This window comes from Myotis myotis, unplaced genomic scaffold (genome assembly GCF_014108235.1).
Source record: "Myotis myotis isolate mMyoMyo1 unplaced genomic scaffold, mMyoMyo1.p scaffold_m19_p_14, whole genome shotgun sequence".
NCBI classification, from domain to species: domain Eukaryota; kingdom Metazoa; phylum Chordata; class Mammalia; order Chiroptera; family Vespertilionidae; genus Myotis; species Myotis myotis.
In genome coordinates, this window is record NW_023416318.1 from 681,639 (window position 1) to 701,017 (window position 19,379).

Below are 19,379 nucleotides of genomic sequence, written 5' to 3' on the forward strand. Positions count from 1 at the left end.
ATAACCCATGGTGAAGAGGGGGCAGTGGGTGCAGGCTAGACGGGGTTAATGGGGGAAAAGGGGGTATCTGTAATACATTCAGCAATAAAGATTAAAAAATAAAATACATGACATTTGAAACAATCTTTTTGCTAATTTTATTAAGTTTGAGAGGATGAAACTTATTATCCTTAGGAAACTGGTAGATAGGAAATAGCAATATTATTTAAAATTATTTTTAAGAATTTAAAATTAGTTTTAAAAAACTGAATGCCAACTATAACCAAATAAATGTAAATATTCTAAGGATAGCTCACATACATTTTTTTTTTCTAATCAATTACACTGATTGTCATTAGGTAGAACAGCATCTCAACTCTTACTGAACAATGCTACAGTTCCTGAATAGTTCTTTATTTTATTCCTGGGAACCAGTGATTGTACTTCTTTTCTAATGTTTGTTCAAAGAAACAAACAAAAAAACCCCAAAAAACAGTGAACCTCTCTGTCATGCTTGTTGCCTAAAATAGTCCATGCATACACAATATATTACATTATTTGGGTACGAGGTAAACACTGGGTCTCAAGGAGTTCACTTTTTTTGGCAGGGGGTGGGGGGGTGGGGAGTTCACTTTTAATAAGGAGACAAGTACAAGGCAGATAAATGACTCCCAGGGGAAGTTCAAAGTTTAAAAAGAGGCTTCTGGTTGGGATGATCAGGGATGAGGATGTAGAACATAACGTGGTTCTTAAACATTGGGGAAGATTTCAACAAGGGCAAGGTCATTCTTGGCGGTAAGAACACCAAGGGCTAGCTAGGGTAAGAGAGAGAGCCAAGACAGACAGGATTTATTTAGAGCAATGGATCTCAAACTTTTTGGTCTTAAACCTCTTTACATGCTTAAAAATTGAGGATCCCTGCCTGGCTGGTTTTGGCTCAGTGCGTAGAGCATAGGCCTGCAGACTGAAAGTTCAATTCCTGTCAAGGGCACAAGGGCACATAACCAGGTTACAAGCTTGATCCCAAGTGCAGGAGGCAACCAATCGATGTCTCTCTCACGTGGAAACCTCTCCTCCTCCCTTCCACTGTCTTTGAAAGTCAATGGAAAAAGCCCAGCCGGTGTGGCTCAGTAGTTGAGCGTCCACCTATGAACCAGGGGGTCACGGGTTCGATTGCTGGTCCGGGCACATGCCTGGGTTGTGGGCTTGATCCCCAGTGCGCGGGATACAGGAGCCAGCCGATCAATGATCCATCATTGATGTTTCCATCTCTCTCTCCCTCGCCCTTCCTTTCTGAAATCAATAAAAGTATATTTTAAAAAAAGACAATGGAGCCCTAGCTGGTTTGGCTCAGTGGATAGAGTGTCAGCCTGCGGACCAAAAGGTTCCAGGTTTGATTCTGGTCAAGGGCACATGCCCGGGATTCGGGCTCAATCCCCAGTACAGGGTGTGCAGGAGGCAGCCAATCCATGATTCTCTCTCATCATGGATGCTTCAGTCTCTCTCTCCCTCTCCCTGTCTGAAATCAATAAAAATATATTTTAAAAAAAAGTCAATTGAAAAATATCCTCGGGTGAGGATTAACAAAATAAAAATTAAAAATTGAGGATCTCAAAGAGCTTTTAATTCTATGGATTATATATCCATTAGTATTTACTGTATGGGAAATTAAAGTGGAAAACATTAAAAATACTTATTGTATTAGTTTCCTATTGCTGTTATAACAAATTACCCAAATTTAGTGGCTTAAAATAATACAAACTTACTATTTTATAATTCTGTAGGTCAGATGTCCAAATGGGTTTCTCAGGTGAAAATCAAGGTCTGTAGGGCCGTGTTCCTAGAGGCTAATCTGTTTCCTTGCCTTTTCCAGTTTCTAGAGGCTGGCTGTATTCCTTGGCTTGTGGCCTCCTTCCATCTTCAAAGCTAGTAATTGCATCACTCTGACTTCTGTGTTCATTGTCAAATCTTTTTTGAGTGACCCTCCTGCCCTCTCTTTCACTCACCAGTGCCCATGCAATTACATTGGACCAATGTCGGAGACCACCTATCGTCTTCACTAGCAGAGAAGAGTAGAGACCCCCAAAAGCTAGTGACCTTTGAAGCCCTAGCAAAGGTCAGAGCTGTGCACCACCCAGTTAATCTAGATAATGGTAGCTGAAGCATCCTCCCCACCTTAATTCACTTAATTCCTTAGATAATCATGTAAATCCTTGTTGATTATCGTTGATTAGATATTCTGCCTATTACCAGAAATTGTCTGCTGATGAGCTAATCTGTGTGTCATTGAAACCTCCTTACCTTAGGGCTACCCCAGATCAAATAAAAGGTTGGAGCTGCCTGAGCATGAGTGGAAGTCCCTCTCCTTGAGTTGGACTTGCCCGCCTGGCTCCCCAACATTTCCAAATTGTCTCTTGTCTCTTTTCTCTCTCATTTGTGTGCGGCTCCTCTTTCAGATCCCAAACCCTGAACCACGCGGGACGTGGAGGGAAACACTCGACATCTGGCGTCCAACGGGTAATCTGGAAGTGAAGGTTTCGCTAGAGCGAAAAAAAGGAAGTTTCACCGAAAACGTGTGGAAAATTCACCCAAAAAAGGTGAGGGAAATTCACCGCAGGCAATGCCCAGGATCAACTTCAGAAGTCCGGATCTGTAAGTAGGCTGGGAACATTTTCTTAACCAGGCTAACGGGGCAGGATTTGGCTTTAAAAAGTAGATTCGGCTTTAAAAGTAAGAAACTTTATTATAGACTTTTGATTTGCATGTTTAAAGTGTTAAAGTTTCAGAAGGTAATCTCTTAGAATTTTTGCGTGTTATTATAGAACATAACCTTTGTTTTTCTTGAAGAAGGTACGTTAGATCTTAAAAGTTGCCAAAAAGTTAGTCAGAACTTGAAAAAAGGTCAGCAGCAAGAAAACACTTATCTCAAAAAACTATTTCCCATGGGGAACACAGTATTGCGTTTGCTAGAGCCTTTTAGAGAGGCTGAGGAGGAGCCTCCTCGCCTGGTTCCCTCCGCTCCTCCTAGTGAGGAGCGGGAAGAAAAACCGAATCAGACAATAAGACAGCATGTAAAAATTGACTTTAAAATGATAAAGGCCTTACGTGAAAGTGTAGTCCAAAATGGTCCAACGGCTCCTTTTACAGGAGAAATTATGAATAATATTTCTGAAGCGTTCTTAATTCCTCATGATTGGTATTCTCTAGCTCGTGCAACTCTGGATGGAGGAGATTATTTACTATGGAAGGGAGAATTCTTGGAGAAATGCCAGGAGCAAGCCCATATAAACCGCGGGCTGAATGCTCAAATAACTTAGGAAATGCTAGCAGGACTGGGACAATATAATGACGTGCGAACCCAGTTAAATTATGTGCAACTGGCATATGAGCAAATTAGAGCTTGTGGAAGGAAAGCTTGGTGGGCTTTACCAGCAAAAGGGGACTCTGAGGGAGTTTTTAGTAAATGTATACAGGGGCCTTTAGAATCATTTTCTGATTTTGTGGCTCGTCTCACTCAAGCAGTGAGACGACAGATTCAACATGAGATCGCAGGAGATATTTTAATTCAGCAATTAGCTTATGAAAACGCCAATGATGATTGTAAGAAATGCCTGATGCCTCTGAGAAAAGGTAGTACCATTACAGAAATGATTCGAGCATGTCAGAATGTGGGGTCAGGCACTTTTCAAGCGAATTTACTCGCTGCCGCTATAACCGTAAAAAATAAAAGGTGTTATAACTGTGGAAAAACAGGACATTTTAGAAAAGAATGTAGGCAACTAAGAAGGACACAAGGAGGCGCTCCAGGGAAAGGCGCTAACATCCCGCCTCGTGAGCCTATCAACACAGATCCAACCTCTCTGTGTCCTAGGTGCCAGAAGGGCTACCATTGGGCCAGCCGTTGTAAATCGAGATTCCATAAAAATGGGCAGCCGTTAAATCAAGACACAGGGTATGGCCAACCGCGGGGAAACGGCCAGCGGGGCCACCCCCAACCCTGTAAATAAAAGGGGAGATCTGCCCTGCAAAGCCCACAGTGGACTCTCTGACCCGGACCACTCCAGGGCGCGCAGGCCTAGATCTTAACAGTACCATAGCGGTCACTTTGACCCGAGATATGGCTCGGCAAGCTGTTCCTACAGGAATCTGGGGACCTGTGCCACCAGGAACTTTAGGATTAATTTTAGGGAGGAGTAGAAACACTCTGAAAGGATTAACTGTTTTGCCTGGAGTCATAGATTCAGACTATGAGGGAGAGATTAAAGTTATATTGCAATGTAATCACATTATGCGAATTACTCCAAGACAGAGAATTGCTCAGGTACTGCTTTTACCTTATGTTCAACAAGGCGAGGCTATAAACAGGAAAAGAGGAATGCAAGGATTTGGAAGCTCAGACATCTATTGGATACAGGAAATTAGCAAAACCCGTCCTATGATTAATCTGAGGCTAGAAGGAAAAATGTTTAAAGGCCTAGTAGACACTGGGGCAGACGTCAGCGTTATCAGCAAAGAATTCTGGCCTCCAAGTTGGTCCATGGTAGAAGCTATGGACTCAATTAGGTGGGTAGGAGTTCCTGATAACACAACGTAGCGCTGCAGTCTTAAGGTGGCAAGATGAGGAAGGACAGGCAGGATGGTTTCAGCCCTACATTGTCTCTGGAATTGCAGTCAATTTATGGGACCGGGAGGTTTACAAGCTTGTATTATTACTGGCAAAGGTCAGCAGTTTGTAACTCAGATGGGATATCACACTGGTCAAGGCGCAGAAAACCCAGGAAGACGAGGATATCAACCTTTTTAGGAGTGGTCACTGCTCAGTCTCCTCGCCCCCATGCTGATCCTATACAATGGAAAGACGATAAACCTATATGGGTGGATCAGTGGCCATTAACCAAGGAGAAATTAGGTCATATTCATGAATTGATAAAGGAACAAATAGAAGCTGGTCATATAGAGCCTTCCAATAGCCCTTGGAATACGCCTATATTTATTATACCTAAGAAGGTGGCAGGGAAATGGCGATTGATACATGATCTTAGAGCAGTTAATGCTACTATGCATACCATGGGAGCTTTGCAACCTGGACTCCCAGCGCCTTCACAAATACCTTTAAATTGGTCTCTCATAGTAGTGGATCTTTTTTTTTTTTTTTTCCTTTTTTATTTATTTATTTATTGATTGATTTTTTTTTAATAATTTTTATTTCTTAAAGTATTACAAAGAGTATTACATATGTCTCCTTTTTTTCCCCCCCTTGACCTTCCCCCAGCCCCTCCCTCCTCCCCATAGTAGTAGATCTTAAGGATTGTTTTTCACCATTCCCTTGGCACCTCAAGATAAACAAAGATTTGCCTTTTCAGTGCCACCTATTAATAATATAGAACCCATGAGAAGATATCAGTGGAAAGTTTTGCCTCAAGGAATGGCCAATAGCCCTACCTTGTGCCAAAAATATGTGGCTCAAGCTGTTCAGCCTTTAAGGGACAGATATTCTCAATGTTACATTATCCATTACATGGATGACTTGCTCTTAGCAAGTCCACGGGAAGAGCAGACTTGGGAAATATTTTTCCAATTAGAAAAGGAGCTCCCTGAATGGAGCTTAAAAATTGCTCCAGAAAAGGTACAGAATCAAACACCTTTTAAATATCTGGGAACCATAATTGAAAACCAATGCATTAGGCCACAAGAGGTTGGACTAAGAAAAGATTGCCTTAAAACTTTAAATGATTTTCAGAAATTATTAGGGGACATTAACTGGTTAAGACCTTACCTAAAAATCTCTACGGGAGAAATGACAAATTTATTTAATATACTTAGGGGTGACCCTAACCTTTCCTTACCCAGAACACTAACAGATGACGCCAGAAAGGAGATGCTAAGAATTGAGCAGGCGATATCCTCAGCCCAAGTAGCATGGGTACAGCCTGAATTGCCTTTATTGGGACAGATTAACCATACTGCAAATAGTCCCACTGGAGTCATCTTCCAAAATAAAGACTCTCCCGCTATTATTGAATGGGTCCACCTAGAACATCAGTCCTCTAAAACTGCTGTTACTTATGTAGAACTGATGGCTCAATTGATATATCAGCTTAGAAAGCGTTGCAGGCAGCTTAGAGGAGAAGAACCTAAATGTATCTATCTTCCCCTCACTGGGAAGCAATTAGAAATGTTATTTCAGACTGATATAAATTGGCAAATTGGGTTAAGTGGATATTCAGGGGAACTTAGCTGTCACCTATTAAAAGATAAACTACGACAATTTTTATATAAGACCTCCATCATTATACCAAAAAATACTAATGGGAAAGCTACCTATCATACTATAAATTCAAACCGAGTCATAGTGACCAGTCATACTTCCGTGCAAAGAATTGAATAAGAAGCTATTAAGGCTGCATGGCAAGATTTCCAACAGCCTATTAATATAATTTCTGATTCCTCTTATGCTTCGGGCCTAGTAAGTAGAATTGAAACTGCCCAGTTGAAATGGCTTAGTGACCAAAATTTATTCTTACTGTTTAAAAAAGTTCAGCAGATTGTGCAGCAGAGACAATACCCTTTTTATATCACTCATATCAAGGCTCACAGTGTATTACCTGGCCCATTAACTAAGGGAAATGCACAGGCTGGTCAATTGGTTGCTTTATTAAAAGAGGCCTCAGAGTCTCATCAGCTTTTACATCAGCCTGCTAAAATGTTGTCCAAACAATTCTCAATCTCTCGACAGAAAGCAAAACAGGTTATTAAGGAATGTCCCACTTGCATGTTACATCTACCTCAAGGGCCTAACACAGGAGTCAACCCTAGAGGTCTGCTAAGGGACCATATCTGGCAAATGGATGTAACACATTATACTCCTTTTGGACGTCTTGGGGCATCGCATGTCTCTGTAGATACCTTTTCAAAAGTCCTATGGGCTACTACATCTACAGGAGAAATGGCAAAATTAACCATTGCCTAGCTGCTTTTGCCGTCATGGGAATTCCAAAGATTATTAAAACTGATAATGGGCCTGCTTATACAAGCTGTCAATTCCAGGAATTTTGTAAAATGTGGAAAATTCAGCACATTACAGAAATACCATATAATTCCCAAGGACAGGCCATTATTGAGTGACAGCATCAACGGCTAAAATCCCAACTTGAAAAACAAAAAGGAGGGATGATGGAGAAATCACCTGCGGGTAGGCTGCACCAAGCCTTAATTACTTTAAATTTTTTCACTTGTGATGCTGATGGAAAGACACCTATGGAGCTACATTGGTGTCAGAATAAAACAAAAGAAAATGGTCTAGTTAAATGGAAGGATCCCGAATCTGGTTTATGGAAGGGACCTGACCCATTATTAACCTTTGGCAGAGGGTATGCTTGTATATTCCCAGAGAATTTTTCCAAGCTCGTGTGGATTCCTGCTAGAAATATTAAACTGCATCAGGGATCCAAGAGAGAAACTAGCCAGACTGAGGACCTTGTGCCTGGAAGCTGCAGACAATCAACTACCTCAGCCACAGAGAGCAGCGACTCCAAGCAGTCCACTGAAGATGTGGAGCAGGAAAAGAAGCTGGACAACAAACAGCCTAGAGACCACCTGGGGCACGGAAAAGTGAAGTATGGTAACAGTTATTTCAGGTAAAAACTATAGTTTCATACTGGTCTTAGAAAGCACATTTTCCTTTACCTGGGAAGGACAGCACAGTTATCCCAAGGTCAGAGGGCTCCAGTTAACGTGTCAGTGTTCTGGAGACCCAAAACTGTAATTTAGATAAAGTGCCTAAGTTTAACCCAGGTCACCCAAGGGCTCGAGACCCAAAACTGTAATTTAGGTAAAGTGCCTAAGTTTAACCAAGGTCACCCAGGGTTCTAGACCCAAAACTGTAATTTAGATAACATTCCTAAGATTAACTCAGGTTACCCAAGGACTCTAGATAATGTGTTTACCCAAAACTGTAATTTAAATAGCATGCTGATTGTGCTTCTGTAAATTGCCTTTTTGCAAACCAGGTTCCTCATTCCAAACCTTGAGACAGCCAGTTTAAAATTGAATTGTCATGACCTAGAGCAAAGAATATCCTTACATGGTATTATTCTACAATGTCATTAATAATTTTTGATATTTTACAACAGTATATTGTGCATTTATCCCAAACTTACAAACTAATTCTTTGAATGTTTTGCAGCAATTTAATAAGGACATGAAAGGATTTAATCCCTTCCACTGTGTGGAGGGCCCCCTGGGAAGGCACTTAAGCATTCTGTATTGACCTCTCTTGACCTTTTTGCCAAGAGGATTCCCTCTTCTCACAATCAAATTACCTACAGCTGTTGCCTGAGTTCTCTGTTCATGCTGAGGTCATGGTGGCTGGTACCATGGATCTGTCTCTTGCCCAATAGCGTGAGCTGGGCCCTCTCTGGAGAAGGAACCTGGGTTCCCCATGATCAATGCCAGGGCCCCGCCAGCAGGCAAGGGAATCCAAAGGCAGTTGCTGGGCGTGGAGGCTACAGGGGCATAGGCTAACAAGGAGACAGAACTGAACCTCACATCACCCTGCTTGGCCCCGGAGAATGGCTGGTTAGCCAATGACGGGTAAGATTCCTCAGGGAGGAACGACCTAAGACAGGCACAGTCGCAGAGGGGCCAACAGAAGAGAACTTGGGGGTCAACAGAGGTGGGGCACAGATCCTCACCCCTCCAATTATGCAGGGGCTTGAACACTCGCCCCTTCTGAGGGAGGTCTCCTGCCCCCATGGCTGCTTCTCACTTCCCATGCCCAGCCCAGATCGGGACCCAGATTACAGAAAGAGACTTAGCCCAGCTGAGAACTATACCCAGATAACAGAGACTTTGCTAACAGCAGATACCCTATATCTAAATCCAGCTTAACACCAGGAATGCTCGGGGCCTTCTCAAGGATGTAAAATAATCCTTTCCATTAATATTTACAGTGTAAATTAAGATTGTTGTTAGAGTATTAAATTTGACAGTAAAATAGTAGTCAAGTTTTCAGATTAGTTAAATTTGGCTAATTTGAAATAAGTAATTATTCAAGAAGTATTAACCAAAATTTTCATTTCATGGTAAAATTGCTTAACATGCAGTGAACCTAAAGCAGTCATATATTTGTGCAAAAAATTAAAATTTAAAGTTATCTAGACTGAATTATAAATTTTCCAAAAATTCTCCTAATAATTAAATCAAAAAAGGGGGGATAGTGGAAAAGTACCATGTAAGGAAATAGATCCTGTAACTAAATTACATTTAGATAAAATTTTTCGTTTATAATGCTAACAGCGAGACACCCAGGAAAATACACATGATGTCAAAATAAGCCAAAGGAAAATCATTTGGGCAAATTAACCTTTGGTCGAGAATACGTTTGTATATTTTCAGAGAAAAACTCCAAGACCATGTGGATTCCTGCAACAACAGATCCCAGAGAGAAATTGACCAAATTGCTCCAGCCACCACGACAGGAAAGAGACAGTTCAGAGATCAGGGACGCTGATGACGCTTTGCCATGCTGGCAGTCAGCAGCTGTGCATCGCTGCAGGTTGCCCAGGACCAAACCAGAGAGGGTTGGACCTGCATTGCCACCATTTGTCCACCATCCAGAACCAGCATATCATTGTTGGCATGTACACATGAACTGGCGGACATTGAAACTTGGACTCAGAACTGTTGGACATTGAAATTGGGACTTGTTCTTATATTTCTGATCTACAGATACAAGAATTTTTAAGGGAAAAAGAAGGGGGAGATGTCGGAGACCACCTATCATCTTCACTAGCAGAGAAGAGTAGAGACCCCCAAAAGCTAGTGACCTTTGAAGCCCTAGCAAAGGTCGGAGCTGTGCACCACCCAGTTAATCTAGATAATGGTAGCTGAAGCATCCTCCCCACCTTAATTCACTTAATTCCTTAGATACTCATGTAAATCCTTGTTGATTATTGTTGATTAGATATTCTGCCTATTACTGGAAATTGTCTGCTGATGAGCTAATCTGTGTGTCATTGAAACCTCCTTACCTTAGGGCTACCCCAGATCAAATAAAAGGTTGGAGCTGCCTGAGCATGAGTGGAAGTCCCTCTCCTTGAGTTGGACTTGCCCACCTGGCTCCCCAACATTTCCAAATTGTCTCTTGTCTCTTTTCTCTCTCATTTGTGTGCGGCTCCTCTTTCAGATCCCGAACCCTGAACCACGCGGGATGTGGAGGGAAACACACTCGACAGACCAACACAGTCCAGGATAGTACCCATATCTCAACATTCTTAACTTAATCACACTTGCAAAAAAACTTTTTTTTGTCATTTAAGGTAATATATTCACATGTCCCAAGGATTAGGAAAGTGTGGGGACACATTTGGGGATAATTATTCTGCCTACCATGTTATTTTAAAACAATAACAAACCTATTACATATTAACACATTTTTAAAAATATATTTCATTGATTTTTACAGGGAGGAAGGGAGAGGGATAGAGAGTTAGAAACATCAATGAGTGAGAAACATTGATCAGCTGCCTTTTTGCACACCCCCTACTGGGTATGTGCCCGCAACCCAGGTGCATGCCCTTGACCGGAATCAAACCTGGGACCCTTGAGTCTTCAGGCCGACGCTCTATCCACTGAGCCAAACCGGTTAGGGCAGAAGGAAGCATTCTTTTTATTTGTTTTTGGTGCCCATGACCGGAATCGAACCTGGGACCCTTGAGTCCACAGGCCAATGCTCTTATCCACTGAGCAAAACCAGTCAGGGCTTAATGAAAAATAACTATTCCAAGATTTAAAAAAAGAGTAGTGAGTGGCATTGTTTAACCTTTTTGCAAATCTCTTTAATGTCTGGATTAATAGAAAGATGGATTCTGAAATTTGCTTATGCATTCAATGTATTGCGATATCTGGATAACGCTACAAGATAATGAAAACAGCAAATAACCTTAATATTATGAAGCTAGGTTTGATTTTATGGAAAGGTCTAAAAATCTTTCTGAAAAGGTCTGAGGCTCCCCCAGGGATCCCAGTGTGTAGAGCAACTACAGGGTTTGGACAGGTTCAAGCCTCAGTCTAATGAGAGGGCACAGTTCTCTCATTGCCACGTGCAAGTCCCAGCTTGGAGGGCAGAGCCCTCCCAGCACAATTATAGCCAACAGCTATAGTTGTAAGCTTGAACCTATGGTCCGAACATGTGGCCCCACGTGTCTGAGTAATGTGGGCTTGATAGAGTTCAGGTGCATGTAACTGAGTAGATTAGAACAGTGTAAACATCTTGACCACGCCCTTACTTTACCTTGTGAAATCTGGCTATAAAATAAAGACTTGGCTTATGGGTGCCATTGCTGTCTCTCCATCAGAGAAGCAGCCTCCCACTGAGACCCAGCTTTCATTCTCTTGTCTGTCTTTTCTAAATCCTTCACCGCCCCCACTCAGGTTCACCCTTGGCCGTGCTGGCGCAGCACATCCCAGATCACTCTTTTGAGAACCACTGAGATGGTTATCCTTGCTTCTCTAGGTTATAGGGCATCTAAGTGGGTGGAGTGCTATTGTTGCTGTCTTCACAGTTTTGTTTTTTTTAAATCCTCACTCAAGGACATGTTTTCCATTGATTTTTAGAGAGAGTGGAAGGGAGAGCGAGAGACAGAAACACCAAAGTCAGAGAGATACATTGATTGGTTGCCTCTGGCATAGTCCCAACCAGGGCAGGGAGCCTGCAACTGAAGTAGGTGCCCTTAACTGGAATTGAACCTGGAATCCTTCAGTCCGCAGGCTGACGCTCTATCCACTGAGCCAAACCAGCTAGGGCTATTGTTGCTGTCTTGATTTCACACCTACAGCTGCCACTTTGAGTTGAGAAACATCTACATACACTGGAAAAGTACTTTGAGACATTTCATAAAGGCTCTTTGAATTGGCAGTGGGAGTCATTGCAGTTTTTGAACAGGAATGTGATTTAAATTTGAGTTACTTTAGAATACAGTTTAAAGCCCCCAAAATCATAAATTGCAAGTGGAGGATGAGGATTAGGGACTTTGTTAAATGAGAGGTTAGGAAACTATCCTATATAATAAAAGCCTAGTATGCAAAGTGGGAGTTTGACCAGGGGGCGGGGCCTGCCGGGGAAGGGCGGGAGTACCCCTGCAGCCACTAGGGACCCTACCAGTACATGAATTTTTTGTACTGGGCCTCTAGTAAAAAAGAATTTTGGAACTTGAGCTCTTGAAGCTAAACTTGCTAATGATGTTCAGGCTTAAGGTGTGGCTGTGTCACCCATGGCTGGAGCAGACTGAAACTGCTTATTGGCAATGAGAGGTTTATGGCCAAGATGTTAGAAAAGTTGTCACACTGGCATCTTCCAACATGACAACAGAGGCAGAAATGGGGTAGGGAAACCAGTTTAATTGCTAAAATTACTAAATAGGATGGAGTCTATCTGATAGACTGTTCTGGAGGCCATTAGGTGATGGTGATATGAAGAGTGTAATTACTGAAGTACATCGAACATACACAAAATTAAGTAATTATATAAAGTTAATTTTCAAATCTATTTTTCTTAAAAAATATATTTTATTGATTTTTTACAGAGAGGAAGGGAGAGGGATAGAGAGTTAGAAACATTGATCAGTTGCCTCCTGCACCCCCCACTGGGGATGTGCCCGAAACCAAGGTACATGCCCTTGACTGGAATTGAACCTGGGACCCTTCAGTCCACAGGCCAACGCTCTATCCACTGAGCCAAACCGGTTAGGGCTTCAAATCTATTTTTCCATTTTACATATGGGATTAGTGACCTTGTATACCTCTAGGGAGAACATCATACTATAATAAATTACCTAGTTAAGACTTGAAAGTACTTTGCAAGCACAACTGATACACAGTTATTTCGTTTCTGTGACACTGTACTAATAGTATTGAATCCTGTGTTCAGTGTTTAATGTTATACCTTGATTATAGACTCAGTGGAATACTTTGACCTCCTTATCTTCCCAACCCACCCCACAGGTTGCGGCCAAATTATCTTTCTAAAATAAAAACTTGCGCTGTTTAACCTGGAAGGAGTAGGAGCTGTGAACCCCAAGAATCTGGGTTCCGATCGCCACTCCGCTACGTCACGTGCACGACACATTGCGCACAAAGGTCTCTCGCGTGTTCGTTCCCCCAGCCTCCCGCAACCAGGAAGACTCCAGCAGAATTGTCAAACGAAACCAAGGCCTCCGGCCAGGACGACACCGACTGCGCCAAGTCGATTCCTTTCCTCGAAATATCCATCGGGGGACTCTTTCCCCTCCCCACGTGGGAGTCGGTTTTTTGGGACCCTTTCCCCCTCCCCACGTGGCAGTCTGTCCCACGTGGGAATCTGTATTTGTTCAATAAATTTCCACCTTTGCTATAAAAAGAAATATCCATCGGACAGAGACGGCTGAGATGCTTTCTTGCTGAATTCTCCGTGGAGTCACGCCAACCCGTTTTCCGAGAGGATCGAAGCCTGAGTTCCCGACGCCCTTCCCAGCCTCCCGTTCCCCTAGTAACCCCGGACTCGGGGTGCGGACCGGAACACAAAGAGGCGCGACCCGGAAGAAGAAGTCGTTCTTTCCGCCAAGGGAGGGCCCACCCACTTAGAGCTGCCGGGGCGGGGACGGGAAAGGAGCTGCGCGTGCGCAGTGGCGTTGGTGCCCTCCGGTACGCCGGCGCAGGGAGGCGGCGCGAACGCACGCACACACACACGCACGCACGCCGGCCCTCTCCTACTCGCGCCGCTCCCGCAGCTCCAGCGTATACTAGCCGCGCTGTCCACCTGTCCGAGATGCTGCGGGTCTGTTATTTATCTGGCGTGACCTCCGCCGCCCAGGTGAGCGCGAGGGCGCGGGAGGGAGCGCGTGATGAAGCTAAGGGCAGACAACGGAAAATGGGGGCGGCTTTCGCTCTGCCTCGGCCCCGGGACTGAGGCGTGTCTCAGGGCCGCCCTCATCGCGGGAGTCTTAGGCGGGCCCGTCCGCCGGTTAATTCGGGAGTTCGCTGGGAGGGATGCCTTGAGAGTTATTGCTGAAGCCGGATGGGGTGTGGAAAACAGAAGGTGGCGGGGAGGCGGGCGCAGGGCGGGAGGCTTGGCTTCGGGGACGTGTCGTCCAATCAGCCCCGCGCTGCCCCATTCAGGGACCAATCGTGGCTCCCGGCGCCCGGGTCGCCGGTTGTGCGTGCTGTGGTTTCGCGCAGCCAGGGGGTGAAGGTCGAGGGGGAGAACTACAGTTCCCAGCAGGCAATGCAGAGCCGAGCCTTGGCTTGTTGCAGTTTTAAATAAGGGGGTGCTTGCACTGTTAAGAGCCCGCGTTTTCGGGGACAAGGTCGTCATTATTCGGGAGGGACTTCTTCTCGTACCTGAGAACACCTCTGAGCTAGTCTTAAGCCTAAACAAAAAGAAAAGAATGTAGTTTGTGGAGTTCAAACTCTTGGTACTTGAGGAAGGACAGGAGTCATGACCTTGTGCTCATTTCTGAGATTAGCCTGGGGTTCTGAGTCTCCCAGGTGCTGGGACTACTTTGGCAGACATCCAAGGAGCCTAGATACCCAGTTACTTTTATTTCGTCATAATTACCAAAGTAACTTTCTAAAATTAAAAAGTAAACCTATTTCCATGGACCACAATTTTCAGAATACTGATATTTTGGCAAAATGTTGTATTGCAAAACAGGCACTGTGATTCAAGCAGTAATAGAATAACATCCATAGAAGCCAGACTTTATCCCCCCAAGTTTGCTTATCTCCCCATTCCGTTGTTAGGGTAGGAGAAGCAGCCTCTTCCATAGGAAAATGGTGTCTGTATTAGTTTCCTTTCTTTCTTTCTTTTTTTTTTTTTTATGTGTATAGTAGTTTTCTATTCTACATTACTAAGGTGGCCCCACCTTATAACAAAGAAACAGAATTTCCCGAGGATGAGGCCCAGAAATCAGGATTTTAAAAAGATTCCCAGGTGATTCTAATGAGCAGCCAAGGTTGAGAACCACTGCTTTAGATTGATTCAAAGTCAACTGATTAGTAACCTGAGTTGCATCTGCAAAATTCCCTTTGCCACACAACCAACCCTTATCATGGGCTTAATTAACAGCAAGGGATGGAGATCATACCCAAGTGGGGCTGGGAGGATGAAGAAAGTAGAGCTACCTCTCAGGGCAGAATTGTTAGAAGTTTGTCTGTGGAGCCCTCCTTTCATGGCATGCTGTTCCTTATTCTGTGCTCAGATTACATCATGGTTGTCACTAGTCTGTCTGCCCTGAAGTCCAAAATTACATGTTTTTTTTCTTGCCTTTCTCAAAATGTTTCCCACTTATTGGTTCCCATTTAGGAAATGAGAAGAAAACAGATTAAGACTTTATACTAAAATATGAACACTTTTCTGGTTTGCAACCAAGATTTCTTACCTTCTTAAAATTGCTATCTTACAAGATTTTTTAAAAAATTTATATAAAATTCATTCATTTACTCTAACTATATCCTCCATCATTCAGTAGCATTTTAAGCTGTTGCTTTGTCAAACTCTTTTTACTCTTGACTCTTCTATGTAATATCTTCGGGTGCATCTTACCCTCTCTCATCCCTGTTTTCCTTTGTTGAATGTGTTGCTTTCATGTACCTCTAAGTATACCCCCAAGGTTCGTTCTTTCTCTGTCTCTCTTTTTACTTTAAGATTTAATGTATTAGAATAGTTTTAGGTTCACAGGAAGATTGAGGGGAAAGTACAGACATTTCCCATAAACCCCGTGCCTCCACATGTGCATTCCACTCCCCCTCCCCATTATCAACATCCTCTACCAGAGTGGTACATTCATTACAACCTATGAAACTACATTGGCATATCCTAATCACCCAAACTCCACAGTTTACATTAGGGTTTACTTTTGGTGTACATTCTATGGGTTTGAACAAATATGTGATGACATTATCCATCATTGTGGCATGATAGAGTGTGTTTTCATCCTTCTAAAATCCTGTCTTCTGCTTATTCATCACTCTCCTACCCTAAGCCCTTTGCCCTGGGAACCACTTATTTTTTCTTAAAATATAATTTTATTGATTTCAGAGAGGAAGGGAAAAGGAGAGAGAGATATAAACATCAATGATGAGAAAGAATCTTTGATCGGCTGTCTCCTGCATGCCCTCTACTGGGATTTGAGCCCAAAACCCGGGCATGTGCCCTAACCAGGAATTGAACTGTGACCTCCTGGTTCATAGGTAGATGCTCAACCACTGAGCCATGCTGGCTGGGCAGGGAACCACTGTTCTTTTTACTGACTCCATGGTTTTGCCTTTTCCAGATTCAGTTCTTTACATACTAGTTAATAAAGGCTTTTTTTTTTTTTTTTTTTTTTTAATTCTCACCTGAGGATATTTTTTTCCATTGATCTTTAGAGAGAGTGTGGAAGGGAGAGAGGAGTGGGGGAGGAGAGAAACAGACAGACAGACAGACTTCTATGTGAGAGAGACACATTGACTGGTTGCCTCTGGCATGCCCCCAGACTGGGGCCAGGGATTGAACCTGCAACTGAGGTATGTGCCCTTGACCAGGAATCACACCTGCAACCCTTTGTTCGCAGGCCCTTCAGTCTGAGCCAAATCGGCCAGGGCTAGGCTTTTTCTTCTTCTTCTTTTAAACATACAGGATCATTCCATGCTCTTTAATGACATCTCATCATATTCCGAATAAAATCTAAACACTTTATACCCACCAGGCCCTTCATGATCTGGCTCTTTGGATATCTCATTTTTCTACTCTGACTCAGTCTGTTTTTTTCTGGCATATCCAGCACTTACTTCATTGCCTTTTCTTTTGCCGTTTCTTTTGCCCTGAAATCTTCCCACACATCTTTGCTCAGCTCACTTCCTTCATTCAGATATTTCCTCAATATCACCTTTCCTTCCGAGAGATCTTCCCTATCTAAAACAGAACTAACTACTCTCTCCTATTGCCCTACTTTTGTTTTACTTTGTAACTCTTACTACTATGTATATAGATATGTATAGATATATCTATACATCTTCTAGAATTAGCTGTCATCTTCTAGAATTTATTATAAGGAATATGCTTATGCATTTGTGGCTGGCACATACCCAGGAGAGCTGATGGTGCAGTTCCAGTCTGAAGACTGGAGAATTATTCATTCTCTTTTGCTTGGGGAGGCTGGTCATTTTGTTTCATTCAGGCCTTCAACTAATTGGATGAGGCCCACCCACATTGTGGAAGGCAAGCTGCTTTACTCACAGTTCTCTGATTTAAGTGTTAATCTCATCCAAAAATACCCTCCAAGTTGACCTATAAAATTAACCATCACAGATGGCATCTACCTTATTCTGTATGCCTGGACTCATCATCCTTAAAATCTTTACATATGGATATTCAGCAGAAATGAATTGTTTTCTTTTTCAGAAATGTACTTCAGAGCTCTGAATCTTTCTCAGTTTATTATTTTCCACATCTAACACCTTCTTTCTTCTCTTAGTCCCAATACTATATTGTATCACCTGTTCTACAACCGTTTCTGAGGTGGTCATTAGGTTTGGAGGACCAAGCTAACCCTCTCCCAGACTACAGGTTTGGTTGTGGTCATCTGCATATGCAGTAGTGTTATCTGCTTATCACTTAAAAGAAGAGAAAGAATATTATTGTTCTTGAGGACTGACAAAGCCAGTTTATTTAAGACCAACTTTGTTAATCCTCACTAGAGGATATTTTTTTCCATTTATAGAGAGAGTGGAAGGATCGGGGAGAGACAGAGAGACAGAAACATCAATGTAAGAGAGACACATCAATTGGTTGCCTCCTGCACGTGCCTGATCGGGGCTGGGGATCGAGCCTGCAACCGAGGTACATGCCCTTGACTGTAATTGAACCTGGGACCCTTTATTCTGCAGGCCAGCCTTCAATCCACTAAGCCAAATCAGCTAGGACTAAGACCAACTTTGATAGCAAAACTATTTAGGATTGAACTTGTGTGTGGATATTATGAGCTATCTTCTAGAATTCTTTTTTTTCTGTTAGGGTTATAAAACAGTGTGTTACTTAATGAGAATGTCTGCTAAGCATACGTGGTAGAAAGTAGTTTATCATGCAGCCTGCTGTTTGCTCCCACCCACACTAGAATCCTTTTTTCTTTTTTTATTCCTTGTTTTCATTTCTCTAGACCAGTGGCTTTCAAACCATATGAAATAAATTTTATATTATAACTTAGAGCACACAAATGAGAATATGTTAGTAATGTATATTCATTCATATATGCAAGGAAAACTAAAGTATGAAGTTTCCCCTTTTGCCATATGGTTTAATATCAGCCATTTCCTTTTCCTAACTGAAGAGCACCTTTTCTCCTAAACAAAGAATGTGTTTATACTGACAGATAATACTGCTGCAATGCCAAACTTAGTGGACTTAATTGTGATATATTTATAATAATGCATGATTCTTTTTTTAAAAATATATTTTATTGATTTTTACAGAGAGGAAGGGAGAGGGATAGAGAGTTAGAAACATTGATGAGAGAGAAATATCGATCAGCTGCCTCCTACACACCTCCTACTGGGGATGTGCCTGCAAGCAAGGTACATGCCCTTGACTGGAATCGAACCTGGGACCCTTCAGTCTGCAGGCCGATGCTCTGTCCACTGAGCAAAACCGGTTCTCTGATTTAAGTGTTCTTATAAAATGATTCTTATAAAATAAGTTTACTATAGAAAAATTGAAGTTGTTGCATATTAAATTGCATTTCAAATGTTATTAATTTCTGGAGGTCTTTTGTTTATGTGGGCGGAATGCTTATGACAAAATTCACGAAACATTGTCAGTCACAGCAACCAGCAAAGTCTAGAGGGGAAACCTGGAACCTCCAGATAGGATTCATATGAAGGGACTTTAATTAAACTCCCTGTTTTCAGGTTGTAATGCTGGATTTTGGTGACTTTTTGTTTTGTTAATCCTCACCCGAGGATATTTTTCCATTATATTTAGAGAGAGTGGAAGGGAGAGGGAGAGATAGAGAGAGAGAAACATTGATGTGAGAGAGAGAGAGACATTGAATGGATGCCTCCCACACACATGCTCTGACCAGGCCGGGAACTGAGGTACTTGCCTTTGACCAGAATCGAACCTGCGACCCTTCAGTCCATAGGCCGACACTCTGTCCACTGAACCAAACTGGCTAGGGCTGTGGTGACTTTTTATATGTTCACTTTAGTTTGGAGTAGCTAAGGAAAAGATCAGCAGTGCAAAGACATTACATGGGAACTGTACATTTTATCTTGCTTTTTTGGGGGGTTATTTATTTTTTAATCATATTTCTATAAGTTAGAAGCAGCAGTGCTAACCTTATAACATTTATTACAAGGTTATATGTCAAAGTAAATTACTTTGAAAC

General features: G+C 42.6%; 1 protein-coding gene across 10 annotated transcripts in view; it reads left to right on the top strand.

The window, feature by feature from the left end:
• Positions 1-13,645: 13,645 nt before the first annotated feature.
• IMMT (inner membrane mitochondrial protein) overlaps positions 13,646-19,379 on the top strand; it is a 52,727-nt gene continuing 46,993 nt past the window's right edge. For 5 of the 10 annotated variants that reach the window (XM_036333905.1, XM_036333906.1, XM_036333907.1 and 2 more), the window contains exon 1: positions 13,647-13,828. In XM_036333905.1, the coding sequence (XP_036189798.1) occupies positions 13,784-13,828 (45 nt within the window). In that variant the 5' untranslated portion in view covers positions 13,647-13,783. Of the gene's footprint in view, positions 13,829-19,379 lie in introns of all 10 variants that reach the window. The other 5 variants (XM_036333911.1, XM_036333912.1, XM_036333913.1 and 2 more) reach the window with 3 other exon arrangements.